This window comes from Ruditapes philippinarum, unplaced genomic scaffold (genome assembly GCF_026571515.1).
Source record: "Ruditapes philippinarum isolate M1 unplaced genomic scaffold, ASM2657151v2 ctg3097_1_1_1_1, whole genome shotgun sequence".
In the NCBI taxonomy this organism is placed as follows: Eukaryota; Metazoa; Mollusca; class Bivalvia; order Venerida; family Veneridae; genus Ruditapes; species Ruditapes philippinarum.
The window spans coordinates 46,022-71,416 of NW_026866212.1; the positions used below are offsets into that span (position 1 = coordinate 46,022).

The window sequence follows — 25,395 nt, forward strand, 5'->3', positions numbered from 1 at the left end:
TTACATAATAAACAATTTATTTATTCAAGACATTTTTTCAACAAGTGCAAAATTAAAAATTTCAAGGTCAATTTTCTTTAACCATATTAGCATGATAGTATTTTCCATGCACTACTGAACACTTCATTCTATAGGGAATAAAGTCATATTTATTTTAAAAGGTAGCATTATCATCACAATTCATGAACATTTCCTCATCTGCATATGACATATAAATCACAAACATTAGTCTGAACCACTGTTAATGGATTAAACAGTAACAAAATGACATGATGACCTGCTGTATACCATTATAAATATGGATCAAACCATTCATCATTTTTTAAGGAAAATTTCAATATGTTTACTGACTGAATAGCTAACTGAGCATATTAAAATCTATCAGCACAAATATGTTAGCTGTTTTCATGGGTATATTCAATTATAATTGATGTCTATTCTATTTTGGGCAAAAAAACAGAACATACATGTTCCTTAATTTTAAATGAAGTAATATAAGTCTGCCTGTCAAGGATTATACTAGAAACAGAATGCCACAATACTGTAAGTTTCTTTAACTATTAACTACAAGAAATATGAGAACAGATAATTAAAATAATTACATGATGTCATCTTCGGATTTAATTATGATATTTGAGAACATTTAAAATGCAGACATGTACTTTAAACTGATCTACAAAACTTAACCTGGCAAGCTACAACAACATAAAGTTCATATTTTGTTCAACATTGGTTCCCAACACTGTGACCCTGTGTATAAATCACTCAAACACTGTGTACATGTTCAGCACATTCTTTTTCTCTCTGTTAATCACATGATATAATGCAATAAGTTGATACGCTTTGTTATTACAGCTAATCTAAAATTTTAGCTTTTATTTTCTGGATGACACTTTCAATGCTGTATGAGTAAAGTGTTCCATCTCTTAGCATTTCTTAACAGCACACTTCCTGCGATATATATATAACTTAATAATTTATTCTACAATTGCCTTGCCACCAACGTTCTCCAGAGCTTTCACTAGTGCATCTGCTTCATCCTTCAACAAGTCTCCTTTAACTACAATAGGCGCTGACTCTACAAATTTCTTTGCCTGAAAATTAAAGTAAAAACAAATTGTTAACCAACAAAAATAGAAAACATCATACAGAATTTGCCCTTTATCTACCACTACCCAGTCATATATACAGTTTTCATGATATATAATATATACATTTATGATTAACTCCCTCCTTTAACCCTTACCATGCTAAATATCTTCTTGGACAAAACTATTCATCATTTTAGAAGAAAACTAGAAATGTGTCCATAGGACACGGGTGCCCCCCACATGCCACTGTTCTGTCAATCTTATGACTCTAGGTCAAATATTTTTTGGACTACATATGCCACAAGTTGAAAACTAAAAATCTTTTACTAAGTAAAAGGCAAGAACTATATAAATACTGAATAAATCCACAAGCAAACCCCAAGGTGCATAAGTACACATGCTGACCAACATTCTTGTAAACTTTCAGGCCTACAAGTCACTTTTTGAGCTCTGCATGAACAAATTGAGAATTTAATCTACTGTAAATCAAGGTCAAAAACTCGACTGAAAAAGTCCCAGGTGTATAGCTAGTGATGTTTATCATTATTCCTGTAATTTAATGATGTTGGTCAATGATCATTATTCCTGTAAAGTTTGTTGATTCAAACTCAATCACTCAAGGAACAAATAACAATGAAACGGTTTAAGTCAGGGGCAATAACTCTACAAATACTGGATAAATCCACAAGCCAAACCCAAGGTGCACAACTACATATGCTGAGCAACATTCCCATAAGGTTTCATGACTATGTCAAATCCTTTTTGAGTTACATACAACACAAGTTGAAAATTGCAAAACATTTCTAAGTCAAGGGCAATAACTCTAACAAGAGCTGTCGGTAGGACAGCATGCTCGACTATTCTTAGTGCTTGATAGTAAAAAAAATGCCTGATACAGTTACCTCCTCCTGTTTACAGGTTGGGGTCATGATGGTGAACAAGTGTGCAAAGTTTCAAAGCCATATGTCAATGGACTTTGAAAATATTTGAACTATTACAAAAACTTTAACGTAAATTCTAAGTCGAAAAAGGGGCATAATTCTGTCAAAATGCTTGATAGAGTTACCTCCTCCTGTTTACAGGTTGGGGTCATGATGTTGAACAAGCGTGCAAAGTTTCAAAGCCATATGTCAATGGACTTTGAAAATATTTGAACTATTACAAAAACTTTAACGTAAATTCTAAGTCGAAAAAAGGGGCATAATTCTGTCAAAATGCTTAATTAGAGTTACCTCCTGCTGTCTACAGGTTGGGGTCATGATGTTGAACAAGTGTGCAAAGTTTCAAAGCCATATGTCTATGGACTTTGAAAATATTTTGAACTATTACAAAAACTTTAACGTAAATTCTATGTCGAAAAAGGGGCATAATTCTGTCAAAATGCTTGATAGAGTTACCTCCTCCTGTCTACAGGTTGGGGTCATGATGGTGAACAAGTGTGCAAAGTTTCAAAGCCATATGTCAATGGACTTTGAAAATATTTGAACTATTACAAAAACTTTAACGTAAATTCTAAGTCGAAAAAGGGGCATAATTCTGTCAAAATGCTTGATAGAGTTACCTCCTCCTGTCTACAGGTTGGGGTCATGATGGTGAACAAGTGTGCAAAGTTTCAAAGCCATATGTCAATGGACTTTGAAAATATTTGAACTATTACAAAAACTTTAACATAAGTGGTTACGCCGACGCCGACGCTCGGGTGACTGCAATAGCTCTACTTATTCTTATCGAATAGTCGAGCTAAAAATACTAAATAAATCCAGACCAAAATACCCAGGTAACTTCACATGCTGATCAACATTCCTGTAAAGTTTCATGACTATGTCAATTCCTTTTTGAGTTACATGCAACACAAGTTGAAAATTGCAAAATTTTACTAAGTCAAGGGCAATTACGCTAAAAATACTATATAAATCCACACGAAAATACCCAGGTGCATAACTACACATGCTGATCAACATTCCTGTAAAGTTTCATGACTATGTCAAATCTTTTTTGAGTTACATGCAACACAAGTTGAAAATTGCGAAATTATACTAAGTCAAGGGCAAAATACTATATAAATCCACACGAAAATACCCAGGTGCACAACTACACATGCTGATCAACATTCCTGTAAAGTTTCATGACTTTATCAAATCCTTTTTGATTTACATGCGACACAAGTTGAAAATTGCAAAATTTTACTAAGTCAAGGGCAATTACGCTAAAAATACTATATAAATCCACACGAAAATACCCAGGTGCATAACTACACATGCTGATCAACATTCCTGTAAAGTTTCATGACTATGTCAAATCTTTTTTGAGTTACATGCAACACAAGTTGAAAATTGCGAAATTTTACTAAGTCAAGGGCAAAATACTATATAAATCCACACGAAAATACCCAGGTGCACAACTACACATGCTGATCAACATTCCTGTAAAGTTTCATGACTTTATCAAATCCTTTTTGATTTACATGCGACACAAGTTGAAAATTGCAAATTTTTACTAAGTCAAGGGCAATAACTCTAAAAATACTAAATAAATCCAGACAAAAATCTCAGGTGCACAACTACACATGCTGATTAACATTCCTGTAGTTTCATGTCTCTATGTCAAATCCTTTTTGAGCTACATGCGACACAAGTTAAAAATTGCAAATTTTTTCTAAGTCAAGGGCAATAACTCTAAAAATACTGAATAAAACCACAAGAAAATACCCAGGTGCACAACTGCACATGCTGATCAACATTCCTATTAAGTTTCATGACTGTAGGTCAAATACTTTTTGAGTTACCAGCAACACAAAAGAGAACGGACGGACTTAAGAATGGACGGACAGACAAGGGTAAATCTAAATGCCCCCCTAAAGTGGAGGCACAAAAATTGTCCTAACTCAATAACAACAAGAGCACCTCTAGGCGGAGCATTATATGCCCAAAAGTGTTTTTTTTTTCTTTACTAAGGATGAAGCATTTGTAAGACATTACATAAAGTATTACCTCCTTCAAATAGCATCCCTCCTATAAAGTTTAAATATTGTGGGCAAAATGGAACTTCAGTTATGCTCTGGAAACTGTTTTTAGTGCTTTTTGAGGTAATAGCTACCTTAAACTTTGAATGTGTGACCCCAAAATCACTAGGGGTGTTCTACCCAATATGGACAATCATCCTATGAAGTTTCAATACTATGGGCCAAATAGAAATTAAGTTATGTTCTGGAATCTGTTTTCAGTTTTAAAGTAATAGTGACCTTGACCTTTGACCTTGTCACCCCAAAATCAATAGGGGTCTTCTACCCAATATGGACAATCATCCTATGAAGTTTAAATATTGTGGGCCAAATAGACCTTTAGTTATGCTCCAGAAATTGTTTTCAGTTTTAAAGTTATAGTGACCTTGACCTTTGTCCTTGTCATCCCAAAATCCATAGGGGTCTCCTACCCAATATGGACAATCATCCTATGAAGTTTGAATATTGTGGGCCACATGAAACTTAAGCTATGCTCCAGAAACTTTTTTCAGTTTTAAAGTAATAGTGACCTTGACCTTTGACCCTAAAATCAATAGAGGTCTTCTACCCAATATGGACAATCATCCTATGAAGTTTGAATATTGTGGGACAAATAGACCTTAAGTTATGCTCTGGAAACCGTTTTCAGTTTTAAAGTAATAGTGACCTTTGACCGTGTGACCCCAAAATCAATAGGGGTATTCTACCCAATATGGACAATCATCCTATGAATTTTGAACACTGTGGGCCAAATGGAACTTAAGTTATGCTCCGGAAACCGTTTTCAGTTTTAAAGTAATAGTGACATAGTGACCTTTGACCGTGTGACCCTAAAATCAATAGGGGTATTCTACCAAATATGGACAATCATCCTATGAATTTTGAACACTGTGGGCCAAATGGAACTTAAGTTATGTTCCGGAAACTGTTTTCAGTTTTAAAGTAATAGTGACCTTTGACCGTGTGAACCCAAAATCAATAGGGGTATTCTACCCAATATGGACAATCTTCCTATGAAGTTTGAACACTGTGGGCCACATGAAACTTAAGCTATGCTCCCGAAACTGTTTTCAGTTTTAAAGTAATAGTGACCTTTGACCTAGTGACCCCAAAATCAATAGGGGTCTTCTAATCATCCTATGAAGTTTGAATACTGTCGGTCAAATGGAACTTAAGTTATGCTCTGGAAACTGTTTTCAGTTTTAAGGTGATAGTGACTTTGACCTTGTGACCCCAAAATCAATAAGGGTCTTCTACCCAATATGGACAATCATCCTATGAAGTTTGAATGTTGTGGGCCAAATGGAACTTAAGTTATGCTCCGGAAACCAAACTGCTAACGGACGGACGACAGACGGACGTTCCAACATTTTGGGTTTAGGGGCTATTTTCTTTGTTATTTTCTTAAGGGCTACTAGCCCATAAACCCTTTGATCACGGAATAAACCTATTGTTCTCTTTTGTTCTCTTTACTGTTGTATAGCCCCTAAACCCAAAATGTTTGCTCAGACAGACAGACGGACGGACGCCAGGGGGTATAACATAATATTCTTTCGGCCATAAAAAAAGTGCAGAAAACAATCAAATGGCATTCATTTAAGTCTGATGTTGGTCTGCACTGGTTGCATATGTAAATGCAGTTGCCGTCTGAAGGGTAAGGTTAAACAATAAACATCTTTCTAAAATAACCACTTGAAGTATAAAGTTAGGCAAATAGAAATTGCAAGTGAAAATTATTATAGCAATCTCAGAATTTTATTTATTAACTAACATTCATTACTTTGTTGGACACCTCAAAGTCTTTTTCTAAAGGCAAGAAAGATGGCATTATATTTCATAACTTGAAATTCACAAGTGATCTATTGCTGTGGTCTTGGCTGATATAATATGCTCATAACTAATATTACATGTATCGGGTACATTAAGCTTGCTGGTGGCAGCTAATTCTACCTATGCCACCAGTGCAGACAGAAATCCCTGCTGTATGATCATATTCTGCAATGTTCACTATATATTCAGTACTTATTTTTAGACTCTCTCCAAAAATATGAATGGTTTTGTACAGATTAAAAGATGGATAAGTCAATTTAAGATAGATTTGGAATTACAGTTCACACTGTGTATATCATCTGGCAAAAAAGTCTGTTTAAAGTCTTTAACTCCTTGACTCAAACAGAAAAAAGACAGCAGTATTATAAAAATAATCATGCTAATATTCATATGTTTACTTATTAACTGACCTTGAGGAACATAATTTCAATTTATATAAACAAATTATGCTGATAAATATTTATGGTATACATGATTCTGTTGTCAAATTGATAAAACCAAACTGGAATAAACCAGATCTGTTTAGTGCTTCCTAGTCATTCAAATCTAGATAAAGGGGAGTAATTATGTTGAAACTACTTCAACTATTTCAAAGAAAGATGCTTGCCAACAGAGAAATCATGCAAACAAACTAAAATCACACTTCATTTTATCTGTAAAATATAATCCTTCCTGTACACTATGCATCATTAACTGTGAAAATACTTTATTTTACAGTCCAGTTGGCATAAACTTAAAATTCTTTTTTACTATTACACATATTTTCAAAAAGGAAAAGAAATCAACATTGTGTGTTGTTGTTCTTTTTTTTCATTTGAAAACACCAGTTTATGATTATATTTTCTTTCAGTGATGATATTTTCAACATATACATTCAAATTATGTTCTTATATAAATATAATCTCTTAAGCATTGTACATTAATGTTAACAATTACAATTTTATTTTCACATACATGTAAATGTACATTAATCATATCTTTATAATAAAATGATTACGGTCCCTGACTGAACCACTATCCTTTTGTCACTGTTGGTTCAAATGCCATCTGGGACTTTGGGTTATTTTGGGGCTAGCTTATGGAAGGTTGGTGTTCTAGATGTCTTAAAATTCAACAATAAAACCAATTATCTGCCAAAATGTGTGTCTGTAAGTTTTATCTTTTACTGTAAGTTTTATCCCTTTAAGTGCAACAATGGTAGACACAGTCATCATTAATTTACTGTTAAGGTGAATGTTCACATTTAAATCATTAGAGATGCCAACAACAAAATGTTATCATAACAGTAACAGTTTGCTAAAATACTCTTCTGGATGTTCACAGTTGTTTCACACTGAACAATAGAAATGAATGAAATAAGAACAAATGGAATTCTCTTACCTGAACCAGGTTTGTGTCTGGTAAAAGTGTTTTTACTTCCTTAATGAGTGCTATTTTTTTATCTGCATCAAAGCCGGTCAATTTGACACAGAACACAGTTTTTTTCGGAGTAGAAGCAACCTCATCTTCTTCCTCCTGTAAACACAACACAGGTAAAAATTCAAAATATTTACTATATACTGACTGACTGGTGCAGGACAAGATTAACTGGCACATTTGTGCCAACCGATCATGGTCTGCATGGGTACAATCATTTGCTGCCAGCAAGCTAAGGGTAAAATAACAGTCCTTAAATAAAGGCTATTTTGTATTATTTACATACAAAACATTTAGTCAAACTGACCATGATAACTTTAACTTAACTTGTTAAGTTGTTTTATAATAACTCTTCCAATTCCATTATGATATCAAAGCATAGATATTATGGGGCTATTGTATCTTTTTTTTCCTTTTAATATTAAAAATAGAAAACAACTTCCAAATGATTGATTTTGGTGGTACTTATAAATATACATCTGTTATTTTGTATTATATGTATCATATATGTGTGCAGTGTGTTTTATAAAAAAAATTATTTTATTCAACATTCTAATATTTGGAGAATCCGACTTTGATCCAAAAGATGAAAAGAAAAATCATTATTGAAGATCAATGTCATTCAGGTGTCAATGTCATATTTCATTTATGTCAAATGAAATCCAAAGGAGCAAAGTAATAACCTATAAGCTACCTATTATCAGTATTAGGGTTACAATATTTGACTTGAGAACAATTTATATCATTAAAATGTTTGTCAAGAACATCTAGGGGCAAAAATCAATTATAATAATTACATGTAATATAAAACTGAAGCAACTGTTCATTTATGAAGCAAATATGCTGTGAATATGACCAGTATAGAAAACAAAAACAACATTGTAATTTCTTCTAGTATTTAGAGCAAAAAGATGTATTGTGGTTCAATTTGTGTATCGTCAGGTCTGTATCATGGATTGGATAGCCATTTGGCTGGCAATACACAGCCCTAGTAAAAATATGTTTACCTCCTTGGCTTGAGCAGCAACTGGTGCTCCAGCACCCATAGCCATGACTGGTGCATCTTGGATATTTAATGTTTTCTGAAAAGAAAAACACACACAAAACAATGATTAAAATGTTATACCTTTAAGGCTTTTCATATCTTAAACTGCAAAAAAAGTGAACTTCTGATACATGGAGTTGTTTTCTTTTCAATAGTTCAGTGTACATGTATTTGATATCAAATAGCTTTTAACTCTTTTTTTTAGTAAAAAGTGACAATAATAAATATGAAATTAATTGCTATCTTATTTAAGGTATAAATGTCAATGGCAGAAAATCTAATGTAGGTTTTCAAAAATAAGCAAGTATCAAAATACATAATCACATGTCTAATGAAATGCATTAAATTTACCATATATGTACATGTACATTGAATGCCTTGTGTTTTGAGACAGAGTCAATGAAAAACAAAAGATAGCGAGATATGAAAACAAGAGGGCCATGATGGCCCTGGATCGCTCACCTGACACAACCGCATCCAAGCAATGTCTTAAACAAGCATCATGACCAAGTTTGATGCAACTGAGTCAAACATGTGACCTCTAGTGTGTTATAAAGATTTTTCCATATTTGGGCAATGTGACCTAATTTTTGACTGGACACGACCCATATTCAAACTTGACCTAGAAATCATCAAAACAACCTTCCTGACCAATTTCCAGGAAATTTGGATCAAAACTGCAGCCACTAGAGTGTTAAAAAGATTTTTCTATTTTTAGCTTCTGTGACCTAGTTTTTGACCTGAGATGGCCCATCTTCGAACTTGACCTAGAAATCATCAAAACAACCTTCCTGACAAATTTCCAGAATATTTGAATCAATACTGCAGCCACTAGAGTGTTAACAAGCTTTTTCTATGTTTAGCTCCTGTGACCTAGTTTTTGACCGGAGATAACCCATCTTCGAACTTGACCTAGACATCATCAAAACAACCTTCCTGACAAATTTCAAGAATATTTGGATGAAAACTGCAGCCCCTAATGTGTTAACAAGCTTTTCTATTTTTAGCTCCTGTGACCTAGTTTTTGACCGGAGATGACCCATCTTCGAACTTGACTTAGATATCATCAAAACAACCTTCTTGACAAATTTCCAGAACATTTAGATGAAAACTGCAGCCATTAGAGTGTTAACAAGCTTTTTCTATTTTTAGCTCCTGTGACCTAGTTTTTGACCTGAGATGACCCATCTTCGAACTTGACCTAGAAATCATCAAAACAACCTTTCTGACAAATTTCCAGAATGTTTGGATGAAAACTGCAACCATTAGAGTGTTAACAAGCTTTTTCTATTTTTAGCTCCTGTGACCTAGTTTTTGACCAGACATGACCCATCTTCGAACTTGACCTAGAAATCATTAAAACAACCTTCCTGACAAATTTCCAGAATATTTTAATCAAAACTGCAGCCACTAGAGTGTTAACAAGCTTTTTCTATTTTTAGCTCCTGTGACCTAGTTTTTGACCGGACATGACCCATCTTCCAACTTGACCTAGATATCATCAAAACAACCTTCCTGACAAATTTCCAGAATATTTGGATGAGAACTGCAGCCACTAGAGTGTTAACAAGCTTTTTCTATTTTTAGCTCCTGTGACCTAGTTTTTGACCGGACATTACCCATCTTCCAACTTGACCTAGATATCATCAAAACAACCTTCCTGACAAATTTCCAGAATATTTGGATGAAAACTGCAGCCACTAGAGTGTTAACAAACTTTTTCTATTTTTAGCTCCTGTGACCTAGTTTTTGACTGGAGATGACCCATCTTCAAACTTGACCTAGATATTATCTAAGCAACCTTCCTGACAAATTTCCAGAATATTTGGATGAAAACTGCAGCCACTAGAGTGTTAACAAGCTTTTTCTATTTTTAGCTCCTGTGACCTAGTTTTTGACCAGACATGATCCATCTTTAAACTTGACCTAGATATCATCAAAACAACCTTCCTGACAAATTTCCAGAATATTTGGATGAAAACTGCAGCCTATAGAGTGTTAACAAGCTTTTTCTATTTTTAGCTCCTGTGACCTAGTTTTTGACCAGACATGACCCATCTTCGAACTTGACCTAGATAAAATCAAAACAACCTTCCTGACAAATTTCCAAAATATTTGGATGAAAATTGCAGCCACTAGAGTGTTAACAAGCTTTTTCTATTTTTAGCTCCTGTGACCTAGTTTTTGACCAGACATGATCCATCTTCAAACTTGACCTAGATATCATCTAAACAACCTTCCTGACAAATTTCCAGAATATTTGGATGAAAACTGCAGCCTATAGAGTGTTAACAAGCTTTTTCTATTTTTAGCTCCTGTGACCTAGTTTTTGACCGGAGATGACCCACCTTTGAACTTGACCTAGAAACCATCAAAACAACTTTCCTGACAAATTTCCAGAATATTTGGATGAAAACTGCGGCCACTAGAGTGTTAACAAGCTTTTTCTATTTTTAGCTCCTGTGACCTAGTTTTTGACCGGAGATGACCCATCTTCGAACTTGACCTAGATATCATCAAACAACCTTCCTGACAAATTTCCAAAATATTTGGATGAAAACTGCAGCCACTAGAGTGTTAACAAGCTTTGTCTATTTTTAGCTCCTGTGACCTAGTTTTTGACCGGAGATGACCCATCTTCGAACTTGACCTAGATATCATTAAAACAACCTTCCTGACAAATTTCCAGAATATTTGTATGAAAACTGCAGCCTCTAGAGTGTTAACAAGCTTTTTCTATTTTTAGCTCCTGTGACCTAGTTTTTGACCCGAGATAACCCATCTTCGAACTCGATCTGTATTTCATTGAGACAAACATTCTGACAAAGTTTGATGATGATCCAATCAAAACTGTGACTGCTAGACTGTTAACAACCCAATTATTAGAGTGTTAACAAGCTTTTTCTATTTTTAGCTCGTGACCTAGTTTTTGACCAGAGATGACCCATCTTCGAACTTGACCTAGATATCATCAAAACAACCTTCCTGACAAATTTCCAGAATATTTGGATGAAAACTGCAGCCTCTAGAGTGTTAACAAGCTTTTTCTATTTTTAGCTCCTGTGACCTAGTTTTTGACCCGAGATAACCCATCTTCGAACTCGATCTGTATTTCATTGAGACAAACATTCTGACAAAGTTTGATGATGATCCAATCAAAACTGTGACTGCTAGACTGTTAACAACCCAATTGTTAGAGTGTTAACAAGCTTTTTCTATTTTTAGCTCGTGACCTAGTTTTTGACCAGAGATGACCCATCTTCGAACTTGACCTAGATATCATCAAAACAACCTTCCTGACAAATTTCCAGAATATTTGGATGAAAACTGCAGCCTCTAGAGTGTTAACAAGCTTTTTCTATTTTTAGCTCCTGTGACCTAGTTTTTGACCCGAGATAACCCATCTTCGAACTCGATCTGTATTTCATTGAGACAAACATTCTGACAAAGTTTGATGATGATCCAATCAAAACTGTGACTGCTAGACTGTTAACAACCCAATTGTTGACGACGAACGACGCACAACGCACGACGACGGACGCCGGACATAGCCCCATCACTATACCTCACCATGACCACTTCGTGGTCAGGTGAGCTAAAAATAATAACTTGATTCTCTTAAGCTATTATAATTGAAAAATTCACTGATGTAATGTAAAGTTTATAAAACAATAAGTTTATTTCATTACCATCTATTTACTTCATTAATAATCCATAATAACGTTACAGTCCCAATGATTAAACAAAATAAGATAGCACATACCTTAAGCAATTCATTTAAATCTGCTACTTCTAATAATGTAAGTTGACCTATGTCATTTACTATGTTCTGTATTTTTGGTGAATATTGTTTGCCTACATCTTGATTAGGGAGAGGAAGCTGTTCTGTACTGTACTGGCGTGAATTTGATACATTTCTTACGCATTTGTGAAGAACAGCTTGATGGTATCTGAAATTAAAAAGATAAAACTCCAAAGTTGGTTATCTAAACAAGCATGGTCTTTCACATTAAGGACTTTTATCCAGATTATAGAATGCATTTTTCTCCACCTGCAGTGTATCAATTTCCTTCAAAAGTGATTAACAAAAAAGTTTAAATTCCAAAGACTGTAAATACATGAAAAAAAAAGAAGGTTGCAGTCTTAAAATTACACTTTGTAAACAATATTTTCTTTAACATAAAATTACAAAATTATATATTCAAACATTGTCAATATGAATTTCGCTTTAATTGTGTCCCTCTTAGTCTATTAATACATAGAGTAATTCATACATGTCCTATTCCGAGAATGTTGAAAATTAAGTTGTTTTCTTCTCTAATTTAATTTTTAACTTTTGACGCAACTTCCAAGATAGACCAAGGCAGGTATTTAAATGTACATAATATATATGATGGGATATTATCAGGAAATATATCATTTTGCAGTCAGCTTATAAAACATTTTTATCACTTTTTCACGAATATCAACAAGACTCAATCGTTTTATACTTTGACTCGAAAAAACCCTTGACAACCATTGATTTAAGCTTCAATGGCAAGATATTGGACATTTTATGCATTGACTTTTATGAGCAATATTGTTTAAACATTACACTTGCTCTATATATCAAACTATAACAAGAGGATATTAGGGCTGTCATTGATGGAATTTTTTGCATCGATACATCGAAAGACAATTATCAACAAAATATCAATGAATCAAATCATGTTGTAAGTAGAGTAAAAAACCATTGAATATTTGTTAAAGACTATGCTCATGTAATTTTTTTTCCATGATTTAAAAAAATGTAATACAGGGAAGTCAAAGGCAAGGTCCGCGAAGCTGACCCGGGCTTTGGCTTGCCCGGCTATAGACTACATGTGTTGATTTAAAAGAAAATCAAATAAAAACAATTAAAGAATACATAGAATTCTATAGTTCTGGCTTCCAAAACTTTTTAAGCCGCTTTTTTAATATTTTTGTTTTTCATCTGATGTGGCATTAAAGTTTAGGATTAGACCCTTTACATAACCTAACCAGAATAACATAAGTTGATTTAACCTTATTTTTCACTTGTCCCAATCAATTTTTGTGCATTTTGCGATAAACTACTTATTTTAATATTGTTCTCAGTGATTTTTTTTCCAATTTTCAAAACAACCTGTGGCTTTCTGAAGGGGAAAATCTAGCGCGATAAATCAGCAATGGGGGAAAACCTGAAATCTATTTCCAACAACTGAAAATGGAATTTACTCACACGTTTTATGAAAAAAATTAATATCAATTCAATTTAGCATGCATGGTACATAGCAGACGCAATCTATAGGGACAGCATTCTGTCTTCCAGCTGATATAAGTCAGACGCTGTTAAGTCATGGTTCTGGCAAGGAAGAACAGGATGCATTTTAGGGGAAAATATTAGCATTTTTAGGGGAAAATATACCTATTTTGGGCTAGGGGAAACAGCCTTTATTTGGCTGTAAAATACAGTGAAAAAAATCACTGGTTCTATAACATTTAAAGTATCAAAATATCGTCATTAAAGTTGCCTATTTAAATGCATACATGCCATATCCCCCACCGGGGGACAAAAACCCCCGATTTTCGACCATGTCTCCCAATCTCCCGCCGTGGGATCGAAATCCCCCGTTTTTCAAAAATTCAACCAACAAAAAATTAAAGCATCATTTTTACCAATAAACATAATTAAACAATAGACTTAAACAACTTTTACAACTATATATGCCTCCATTAAACAGCAGGGGTCTAACGGATAATTGTATTGTTAGTTACTCAGACACACTTCAGCTGTCAAGGAATAACAAATTCTCCTTTGATAAACCTGTCCAGGGAATTCCCCAGACGCTTTTAGCGCATCGGCACCGATGCGCTAAAATTTCAGAACAAGAAATCCCGATGCGCTTAAAATTATCATAGCGCTTAAAAAAACGACCGATATTCCTTTCTAGTGCGTCTAAAAGTTACCCCAATTAGCCAAATAAACAAGCCGATATACATGTCCTGTGTAGATAATTACCCGAGGCGTATACACAACCCGATACACTGATTGCCTTGAGACTGTGTGACGTCACAGACACCTGTCATCGATGTCTGCAGACGACTGTTGGTGCACTTTTAGGTATTGTCAATTACAGTGTATTGAGATGGGTGCAATTTAACCGCGGCATGTGTGATATTTACATGTTTCAGGTAGGTGTTATAACTTTTCTTGTTTTGATAGTATAATTGGCATTAATTGACATGCGATATAACAGTTTGATATTTAGGGATGAATGGGTTAATTGTCTTGATATAAGTTTAATGTTCAATTTCATCTTTCACTTTCTTACGATCATTAAGTCTAATCAGTACTCTAGAATTAAGATTTCAAAAACAACATGAATAAGGGAAAAAAGAGGCCAGCGCCTAGTTCACTATCAATTAAGAGTTTTTTTATGAGCAATGTCGTTGAAACTGTCTCAAATTCTGATAATGACCAAGTGACAAGTTCAAGTGAAACTGTACAACGTGCAAAGAAACAAAGACTGTCTGGGTTTGATCCTAAGTGGAAAAATGATTTTCCGTGGGTTAAAGAAGTTGAAGATGGTAAGAGTTAGACTCTACAAGCTTTTTTTTTTCAAATTAGAATCTATTAATTAGAAATATTGGGTAGCTCTTAATACCCTGAAAAATAACTCTCTCACGTTATCTGGATCATTTTGCTTTTTAATATATACATGATAATCATATTTCACTTGGATTAAACTGCACAAATATTCAGAAATGAATTTGGTTGATGTCTACTTTAACATTGAAAACATTTACGACTGTTCATTGTCAACTTGCAACTGAGTGAAAACAACAACAAAAACTTACACCAACAATCCCACTTATATTGACAGCGAATTGGTCATTTTCTTTTTTAATTGAAAAAAAAAGAGTAAAAATATTTTGTTAATTGTTTCTTTTAAAGGAGACCATAGCTTGAAATTGACCTTATTTAATATTGGTACTTTACAGGTATGATGTGTACCCTGTGCATACGACATCAGAAAAGACCGAAGAAAGCAGCCTTTGGAAATGCAACATGGGTTGACAAGCCATGTACATGGCTGGTAAAGGATGCCCTTCGCAGACATGAACGCTCAGACTCACACGATGAGGCAAGGGCATTTGAAGCTGGTAGACTTGCTCCAAGCAACAACGTTGAAGCTGCAGTAGAAGAGGCCAACAGTCTACACACCAAGGCTCGTGTCTCCGCCTTCCGAAACCTCTACTGGCTGATGAAAAGGGAGATGCCTCACACCACGAACTATTTGCCGCTAAATGAACTATGTAAGTAAAATAGTTGCATAGTTCATAATAAAGCTTAAATAAGCATTACTGTATATGAACATGCTAAATCAATTTTAGCCTGTAATATTTTCAATATTGTAATTTAGAGTTTTCTTAACAGATCAAGTGTTTTTTATGTTACTTAACTTATTATTCCAGAGAATATCGGGCTTGTGTTTGTATTAAATATGCTCAGATAATGAGCTATAAAAATAAGTTTTGATAAACTCATATGGCTTGAAATAAACGGCAGGCATAAAAGTTCCTGTTACAGTCACATTAACAATCATTATGTTTTCTTATTGCAACATTGAATTTATTTTCAGGCAAACTTCAGGGGGCCAACATTTTGAATAATCTACACCAGGGCGAAAATAACAAGGGTGAATCTCAGAGGTTCATACAAGAAGCTGTCCTCACAATGGGTAACCTAATCCGACAGTCCATCCTGGATGATGTAAAGGTATCACCATGGTACTCCATTATGATAGATGAAACTACCGACATTACTGTTGTCAGCGAGATGATTATTTATATCAGGTAAATAACAAACAAAAAAAACTGAATCCCAAAAATAAAAAAAAATAATAATTTTGCAGGCCCTCTTTAATCGAGCCTGTTTATGGACAGCTTTGTGAAGTGCAACCTACTGTTCAGGCCCCTTAGCATTGGTTTCAGCAGAAATATATATTTAAATTATAATTGGACACATTTGCAATTTTATACATGAAAACACATTTGAAATAAAAACAGAAAGAAAATAAGAGGTTTAATTGTCTACAGAATGCAAATGATCACTCCGTTTTATGAAATCTCTTCCAATGTTGTAACATAAACAAAATGTAAGTATTGTATGAATGTTTCAGATATCTAAAGGATGGGGTTAGCAAGACAGACTTTATAGGCATCCTCCCTCTCCCTGACGGAAAAGCTGATACTATCACTGAGACACTAGTGACGTTCCTCACAGAAGACCTGGGTCTCCAACTTGAAAAGATGTGTGCCTTGGGAAGTGATGGTGCGAAGGTGATGGTCGGAAGACAGAATGGTGTGGCTGCCCAATTGAGACGAAGAGTCCCCCACCTAGTCAACAACCACTGTGTAGCCCACAGACTGGCTTTAGCTGTTGGACAGGCAGCCAAAGGAGTGCCTTATCTTCAGAAGTTCAAAGACATTATTGGTGATCTTCATCGTTTTTAAGAGAAGAGTGTTGTCCGCACCAGCGGATTGAAAGCTATTCAGGTTAGACTTTAAACATTCAAATATTATCTTTGAAGGCATGCAAGATTTTTGTTCATTTAAGTTGCGTACTGATTCAGGGTGGTCTGTTGCAAAGGAAATTAAAAATAGTGCCTTATTATGATTATTTCGTAGGAAACTAGCATGAGTTAACTATAAGTAATTCTACTACAAGCATCAATGAAAAATTTTAATTATGAAATCTTGTGGTACAACAATTTTAAAAAAGCAAATTTTATTAACAGGAACTTCTCCAGGACCCCAAGTTGAAGTTAGTGGAGGCAAAAGATGTCAGATGGTTGTCTCATGACAAGGCCACTACAACTCTACGGAAGTGCCTGCCATCCATTTACACTAGCCTTGAGCGTGAGGCCGAGGAACGCAATGACGCCAGAGCTGCCGGACTGTCTGTTTTTACACAGGACTACCGTTTCGTTCTGGCAATTCACATGATGTGTGATGTTTTACCCCATCTGACAGCATTGTCTTGTGCCATGCAGGTAATGATTATCATTCTCATTCTAAAGATATACCCTGTTAAAAGACAATGATTTCAAATTATTTTCAACATTGCATATCTTATAAACTGTCTTTTCTATAAAAGTCTTAGTTTTTTTTAAAATACAGATGAAGTGAACCTGATTTAGTACCAGTTGTATTAATTTCATGTAAATGCAGTTCATTTTTGTAAACAATCACTAAAACATGTGTATCAATTGGAATTTTGAGCAATGCATTCTTCTTCAATGTATTTTATTAGTAAGTATAAATTCAGTATCTTGCTATAGATGATTAATTTAATATCTTATTGTTTCAGAAAAGGGACGCTGTATATGTGACAATTAAGCCTCTTGTCAATGGAACTATCTCCATCATCCAAGGAATGAAATCCCAGTCGGCTGACAATTACAAAGAAGCTCCTGCCAGGGTTACCCAACTTATTGACGATGGATTCCGAATAAAGTCTCCTTCCGAGGAACAGCTGACAGCATTTCATGAAAAGGTGAGTGAGAAAGGGATTCACAACTTAGATAATGTTGTAATTTGCAAGTATCATTTGATAAAGATTAATAAAATAACCATCAATTAAAACTGTCATACTATACAGGCCCAATATCAATTGTTTATAAAATTTTATTAAAGTAGGTATTAAAATTATTGTACAATCACAAAGACAAAAAAAAATATTTTTTCTATAATGTTTTTGTTTCTAATTTTTTCTAGATCTACCTGCCATTCCTGGACAACCTTCTACAAAATCTTGAGGACAGGTTCCCTGATCTACCTCTCTTAGAGAAGTTTGGGGCATTTGCTGTAGGCAGTTCTGAAGATGACAACCATCAGGACATACAGGAGCTGGCCAGGCACTTTGGTGTTGATGTGGAGCAGTGCCGCAGCAACTGGCACCAGGTACGTGCCAGTCTAGAGGGGACTGATCAGTCAGCCGACCAGACCATGACCTGGATTACTGGCAACCTTTCAACCAGTCATCCAGCTCTTTACAGAATTGCTGCCGTGGGTCTCCTCCTCCCAACCTCTACTGCAGGTAATTATTATTAAATTGATTCATTTTTGGACATAAATAAATTTCCAATGACAGTTACAGATGTGTAACACTTTGCTAGAAGTTTTTCCAACATTTCAAATATCAATTTTTTTACTAAGTTAAGTTTAAACAGGCTAGAAGTTTTAAATTTTCAAAAATTCATAGCAAACAAACAAAATAAATAAAAGGCATGAGGTTGTGTTAACATAAATGATTACTTTCATTTATTAATTTCAGATTGTGAGCGAGGATTCAGCTGCCTGAAGAGAGTAAAGACGGAAAACAGGAATCGTCTGTCTGTTAAAGTTCTTAACTCTCTTCTTGCCGTCTCCCTTCAAGGACCTCCATTAGAATCCTTCAATTTTGAGAAGGCAGTCAAGGCATGGAAGGACAACAAACCCAGAAGACAGGCCCACTTTTAATGAAGAGAAAATCAACTAAAATTGGGACACACACTGACACATACATATAAATGTTGAGGACATGTTGTGAACTTGTGTTAAACTGTTTATATTATAATTGTTTATTTGTTTGAATTGTTGGAAATTGAAAAAATAAAAAAGGAAAATAAAGAAAATGTTTATCAAGTGAAAAGCTTTCATTTTTTGTTTTAAAACAGCCCACAGCAGTATCTTGACACCTAAAATGGCAAAAAAATTTCGACACGCGGTAGGGGGTCAAGACCCCCTCCCGCACCCACCCCCGTCTGGTTCAAAAGTGTAGCGCTTAAAAAAATTCCTGGGGAATTCCCTGCTGTCAATCAGTGTCAGTATTGCAGGTGCTTAACCAATGACAGCGTCCGATACTGAATGTGTGACGTATCAATTTTTGTTGGGCTATGTAACCCCGCCTTGAGTTTGTTGTCGGCATTGGGTCTTTGAAGTTGATAAGTGCAGATAAAAAAATAATGATCAGGCAATAGAATCTCAAAGAATCGCAGATTAGCAATGTTTAAAACTATTATTTTTTATGTAACTGTGATCTATGTTGTTGCAAAAATAATATAAACTAGCTTTGTCTCACAGTAAGCAACAAACACTGAGGAGAGATTGAAAGAGGTAAAAATCCGTTTCAATCAGATAAATAATAAATAATACCTGTTTTAACACCCAAAGGGCCAAAATAATTAGGTCCAATTATTATCCAGTAGTCATTACACTCCAAAAAACCTTTACACAACCCTGCATCAATTACACAGTTTACATGTACATACAGGTATCAAGTGACGTAGTGTCTAGACTCCCTACTGCCATATAAGGCAATCGATGTGTGTTAACAAATTGAGGTGTGAAGTACATAATGACCTGAGTAAACTGGATTAATTTTTTTTTTACTGTTTATGAAGTGTCAACGGAAAATTTTTAAGGCAGCATTTTTTTATTTCACCTTTCTATGGCTACAAAAATTCTCCGTGAAAATGTTGATACCTTTCATTTAAAGAGAAAAATCTTTACCTTTCATTTAAACAGAAAAAACTTTGACTGTTAAAGTATATTTATTTTAATGATTTTAAATGCATCAAATTCAAGTTATTTGTACTAAAATGATTCAATATATATCTGATATAAAAATGTATTTTATATGATATACATGCAATTAATTATATTTGTTTTACAGGGATTCTTATTTTATTTACATCAAATATTAAAAGTACCTATGTTTATTAATTTTGCAATTGTTAACATATTATTCTTTCACAGTCATGTATGTTAAAACTTGAAAATATCAAATGATCTTACATAGAAATGTTCATTTTCATAATAAAATGGGGGAAATTTAATTAAATGTTTGCATCGTTTTAAGATTACGACTGGTTTGTGCTTGCTTAAAAATCCCCCTACTTTTGGTCCAAATCCCCTGCTTTTTAAAGCCAAATCCCCCTATCTGGGTGGCTGGAAATATGGCATGTATGTAAATGTAAAACATCAGTTACGCTGACTACAGTCTGCTATGACATTTAGGAGCTACGCGAGACCTTATAAACAGGTACACTGAAGATCTTAAGCTAAGAATTCTATATCTATCAATAAAATTTTCAGTGTCAGTTCTAGTCGGGAGGCGCCATTTTCAATGTAATTCAATGATAATAGGCGGGTTATTCCAATAATGGACAATCGCAACTTTTCAACTTTTACTATTCCGAGTAAAAACAGAAGCAAGCATACAATACCGAATGACAGCTTTAAACAAATGGACAAATTAACTTTTACAGACTTCCCCGTTCATAGGCTTTGCCTAATTTTATATTAACCCTAACATGCAAGGCTCCTTTACAAAATTATGTATCAGACATTATCCTCTGTCATAACAATGTGTTGATGTTCTGATGACTACTTAGGTATGAAAAACAAAATGGAAAAAAAAAATTAAAAAAATTGTCTTATGTAATGAAATACATAAACTGTGATTTGAAATATTTGACCTTTACCTAATGTCACGAAAATACATAATTTGCAAAAGAAAATTATTAAAATTGGTGTGCCTGTGAAAACTATAGAAGGAAATCGAATTCAAGTTGCATTCATTACCTGCATATACAGACAGGTGCTCTTAAAACACCCCTTATTAATTTGAGTACTAATTTACATTTTTTTTTTTTAAAATTTTCACGTTTTTACGATGGGAAATCAATTTCAAGATTTATTAACCCGGGCGCCCTTCGTTTCGGGTTCAGAAAAATTAAAGCCCAAAATTTAAATCCCAAATGGTTTATAAAAGCGGTTTAATATAACATTCTGGGGGATGTCACTTTAAAAGCCTTTTAAACCTAACCCCTTTATTAAAATAAACCAAAATTTTCGATTTTTTTTTTTATAAATTTCTTAAAAAATCCTTAAAAATTTAAAAAAAAAATGAAAAAATTAAAAACTTTTAAAAGTTTTAGGTTATAAGGGGGGGTTTTTCCCCAAATCCTGATAAGCGGAAGTAAAATAAGAGGTATTTTTTTAAACTTTTTTAGCCCCTATGTTTTAAAAAAAAGAGATTTTCAAACATGTATTTTAAGAAAGTTTCAGATTATAATTGTTTTTTTTTTTTAAATTTTTAAAAAAGAAATTTTTTTTAATTAAATTTTAAATTTAAATTTTACCCGAGGGTTTTAATTAGCAGTAAAAAAGAAGATTTAAAAATTAAGGTAATTATATTTTTTGGGGATATTTAAAATATTTTTTTTAAATTTTTAAGCTAAAATTTTTCTTAGTTTTTAGCTTGATTATAAATTTTTAACAAAATATGAAAAATTTTTTTGAAGAAAATTTAAACAAATTTTTTTTGTTTTTTTTTACTTTTTTAAAATTTTTTTTAAATTCATTTACAAATTTCTTTTAATTTTTATTTTAAGTAGAATTTTTAATTTTTAATTATAAAAGTTTTTTGATTATTATTTTTTTTGGGATTAATTTTTTAAAAATTTTTTGATTTTCCCCCCAAAAAAATTAATTTATATAGATTTTTTTTCAAAATTTGTTTTTATTTTAAATTTTTAAAAAAATTTTTTTTCATAAATTTTTACAGGGTTGGAGGGGTTTTGACAGAAATTTAAACTTTTTTGGAGAACCCATTCTCTAACCGAGCCCTTTTGGGCATGGGCTGGTAGAGTTGCAATTTCAGTTTTTGAACCGAAATTTTTTTTCCCAAAAACTGTAAGGTATTTCAAATACATTTGGGCCCCAGAAAAGAACATTTCCCTTTTCCGATATAAGGCTTTACAAAAAAGGGGCCGTTGCTGTACAAACAGAAAAGATTAAAGCCTTACTTTTAATTTTAAAAGGATAAAATTCTTGAAAAAAATATTTTCCCCCGGAAGGGTTACCAAAAAAAAATTAATAAGAATTTTCAGACTTTTGGGTTTTATTTTTTTTGTTTTAAATTTTAGGGATTTTAAAGATTTAAAAACAAACTTTCCCCCACGCCCCCTTTTGCCTTTTTTAGCGGTTTACTTTTTTTTTTTTTTTTTTTTTTTTCAATTTAAAACTTTAAAATTGTGTTCTGTGTCATCTATATGATCCTCTTATGTGGTTTTCTAGAAATATTTATGATCACACTGGAAAGTGAAGTTACGGTTTGTTCTATATTTTTATTCATCTCGTCTTTCTTTAATGTCTTTGTTTTCTTTACTGGATTAGGTTTTCAGAGTCAATGAGGCGTAATGTTTATCTTATCTTAGCTACTCGCTTCAAACTTCTTATTAAGAAATATTAGGTGAATGGTTTTAAAAAATATCCGTTATATCTCTTCTGTTCTTTTTAGGATATTGATGAGACGCTATGGTACAGTGCGATCAATTGCTTCTCTATTGGCTGAAATTTATTTGGCTTTATTGTTGTGTAAACCCCAATATGCAAAGGACGATGTATTGGGAAATACTGGAGAAACATTTCCACAACAAAAGAACAGAGAGGAACTGGCCAGGAAACAACAAACAAATGAATTTCAGGGCCAAAACCCCCTTTCCTTTTAGGGAAATTTCGCAAACTAAAAACAGATCATGTGGGAAACAGTTTTTTAATAAAAGGGTTTTTATTAAAATTTCCCAAAAACTTGCCCTCCCCCACTAAAGAGGCAAAAGATATACAAAACTGGGAGTGGGTTTATAGGGACCCTTTCCCCCACCCCTTTCTGGAAAAATGGGTAGACAAACCCCCCCACATTACCCTTTAAAGTTTGTACAATAGATTTGGGCACCCGAAAGAATCTGACAAACCCCCATGGGGTAGCCAAAGTCTCTTTTAGAGTTACTGCTCCCGATTTAAAAAATTTTTCAAGTTTTACAGCTTTGGGGGAAATAACAAATTAAGCCAAATCTTTCATGACCTTTTTGAATCTTTCATAGTAAACGTAAAATACATGGCAAAAGGTGTAAACCGGCACGGGGTAAGAATTCGAAGCTGAAAAGGGGGGGCTCCCAGTGCAACGGGTTGGAATCAAAAAATTATTTAGCCCTGCCACACCTGTGTGTCGTCAGTGACACTACGATTAATAAAATATATGTCCATACAGTGGGAGAGACATGTTCAAAACCTTAAAATTATTTCCTTTCTTGGAAATGTCTCCACAGGAATAACATTTTTTGAGACAAACCAGAAACTATTCACTATCAGATTCAAAAGACAAAAATTGTATATCGTAAAAGAAAGTATTCCACTTTCATCGTTCATGACATTTTCAAGGAACATGATGATTCAAAAAGTTTGAACTTGGACAAATGATTATTGTGAAAGGTAGTTTAAGTACCCAAATTTAAATGTTCTATGAGAAATATTTAAGACCATAAGGGGTCCTCTGATTTAAGACAAGTAAACTCAATTTAACTTTACTTTATTACTGTATTAAGGAAAATGTATAAAATTTTGTGCATTAAAAACGTGACTAATCAGAGAATGTGTGTGTCAATCATTTTTAAAATTTTATTTTTTTTGAGGTACAACTAAGATTTTTTTCGATTCAGATATTTCCCTTCTTTGTTTTCGGATTTTTTTTAAAATTTTTTTACAATCCAAAACAAAATTTGTCAACAATTTTTTTTTTGAAAAAATTTTGAATAATGAAAAGGTGGGCCTTTAAAAACTTTTATTAAACCCTGCCAAAAACTCTTTTTTACTTACTCTCCCCAATTTTTTCTTTTAAACCTTTTTTTCATTTTAGAAAAGAAACCCCCAAACCATTTTCAAAATGAAAAACCAAATTTCACAAAGTAATTAACCAAAAACTAAGATGCAGTGGGTTAAACAAATTTTCTTTGCAAATAAATCTTTTAAGCTTATTAGATCAGGTCAGTTGATTACATACTCTGCATTCTCCCATTGAAATTTAATGTTAATCAGCTGTACACAGAGATAGCCAGCATACAGGTGTATACCTCTTATTTGTCAGGGGCTCTGCAGAGATAACTCTGCTGGATTATCTAGAAACCCTCCCATTGTTAAAGTTTATTTAGTTATTTTATTTCATTGGAGAGATCTTTGCAAATCATCATATAAAAATTATTTTTATCTTATTATCAAATATTATTTTACTTTTGTTATATATTTTATACAAAACTTTTGGAGAAGTTTCTGTTTCCAGGACCTTTGTTATATGTGGTTGTTGTCTTGAAACAATTTTAATAGTCCAATAAACAACCATGGTGACCATAACTTCATTTTATTACCATGCACACTCTTCTTTACTGCTACTCTCCAATTATTCTTTAATCCTTTGTCATTCAGAAAATGAAACCCTCCAAACCCATTACAAAGTGAAACACAAGTTACACAACAGTAATTAACCATTTCTAAGACTGCAGTGTTAATCAATTTACTTTGCAATATAAATCTTTATAAGCTTATTAGATCAGGTCAGTTGATTACATACTCTGCATTCTCCCATTGAAATTTAATGTTAATCAGCTGTACACAGAGATAGCCAGCATACAGGTGTATACCTCTTATTTGTCAGGGGCTCTGCAGAGATAACTCTGCTGGATTATCTAGAAACCCTCCCATTGTTAAAGTTTATTTAGTTATTTTACTTCATTGGAGAGATCTTTGCAAATCATCATATAAAAATTATTTTTATCTTATTATCTGATCAAATATTATTTTACTTTTGTTATATATTTTATACAAAACTTTTGGAGAAGTTTCTGTTTCCAGGACCTTTGTTATATGTGGTTGTTGTCTTGAAACAATTTTAATAGTCCAATAAACAACCATATCTTTATCATAACGAAAATATTTTTCAATGCAACAAAAATGAAATAAGAATCTTTATTGCAGAATTTGTATACTGTCAGCGCATAAAATTATGTATAATTTAGTTCAGGTCTTACAAACTTTTAATTGCTTATATGAATATACGAAATTTTAAATTTTGTTGGACATATCTATTGAAAATAGGCTAATTATTATTTTAAATCTGAACAATACCAGAA

General features: G+C 33.4%; 3 protein-coding genes across 4 annotated transcripts; 2 read left to right on the forward strand and 1 right to left on the reverse strand.

Moving 5' to 3' along the window:
• Nucleotides 1–24,279, reverse strand: LOC132731711 (large ribosomal subunit protein bL12m-like). The gene is made up of 6 exons (XM_060717932.1): nucleotides 24,273–24,279; nucleotides 21,014–21,062; nucleotides 12,147–12,333; nucleotides 8,346–8,420; nucleotides 7,303–7,437; nucleotides 1–1,094 (listed from the first exon to the last, which is right to left on the reverse strand). Exons 1-6 carry the CDS (start codon nucleotides 24,277–24,279, stop codon nucleotides 978–980), a joined length of 570 nt encoding a protein of 189 aa, XP_060573915.1. The 3' UTR covers nucleotides 1–977.
• LOC132731716 (zinc finger protein 862-like) lies at nucleotides 14,212–17,322 on the forward strand. 2 transcript variants are annotated; one of them, XM_060717936.1, is made up of 5 exons: nucleotides 14,212–14,971; nucleotides 15,386–15,700; nucleotides 16,027–16,240; nucleotides 16,567–16,942; nucleotides 17,185–17,322. In XM_060717936.1, exons 1-4 carry the CDS (start codon nucleotides 14,764–14,766, stop codon nucleotides 16,898–16,900), a joined length of 1,071 nt encoding a protein of 356 aa, XP_060573919.1. In that variant the 5' UTR covers nucleotides 14,212–14,763; the 3' UTR covers nucleotides 16,901–16,942; nucleotides 17,185–17,322. The 2 variants fall into 2 exon arrangements, with proteins under 2 accessions (XP_060573919.1, XP_060573920.1); XM_060717937.1 differs by having other exon boundaries at nucleotides 14,212–14,575.
• On the forward strand, nucleotides 16,980–19,217 carry LOC132731718 (uncharacterized). The gene is made up of 5 exons (XM_060717939.1): nucleotides 16,980–17,030; nucleotides 17,185–17,439; nucleotides 17,757–17,942; nucleotides 18,164–18,485; nucleotides 18,723–19,217. Exons 1-5 carry the CDS (start codon nucleotides 16,980–16,982, stop codon nucleotides 18,905–18,907), a joined length of 999 nt encoding a protein of 332 aa, XP_060573922.1. The 3' UTR covers nucleotides 18,908–19,217.
• Nucleotides 24,280–25,395: the final 1,116 nt, after the last annotated feature.

Coding starts and splice junctions, on each gene's coding strand:
- LOC132731716 (XM_060717936.1), top strand. CDS start 14,764: ATGAATAAGGGAAAAAAGAGGCCAGCGCCTAGTTCACTATCAATTAAG. Junction 15,701..16,026: donor TTTGCCGCTAAATGAACTAT/GTAAGTAAAATA, acceptor ATTTATTTTCAG/GCAAACTTCAGGGGGCCAAC. Junction 16,241..16,566: donor GAGATGATTATTTATATCAG/GTAAATAACAAA, acceptor TGAATGTTTCAG/ATATCTAAAGGATGGGGTTA.
- LOC132731718 (XM_060717939.1), top strand. CDS start 16,980: ATGCAAGATTTTTGTTCATTTAAGTTGCGTACTGATTCAGGGTGGTCT. Junction 17,031..17,184: donor CTGATTCAGGGTGGTCTGTT/GCAAAGGAAATT, acceptor TTTTATTAACAG/GAACTTCTCCAGGACCCCAA. Junction 17,943..18,163: donor TGACAGCATTTCATGAAAAG/GTGAGTGAGAAA, acceptor AATTTTTTCTAG/ATCTACCTGCCATTCCTGGA.
- LOC132731711 (XM_060717932.1), bottom strand. Junction 7,438..8,345: donor TTGCTGCTCAAGCCAAGGAG/GTAAACATATTT, acceptor TTGTGTTTACAG/GAGGAAGAAGATGAGGTTGC. Junction 1,095..7,302: donor CAGACACAAACCTGGTTCAG/GTAAGAGAATTC, acceptor TTTAATTTTCAG/GCAAAGAAATTTGTAGAGTC.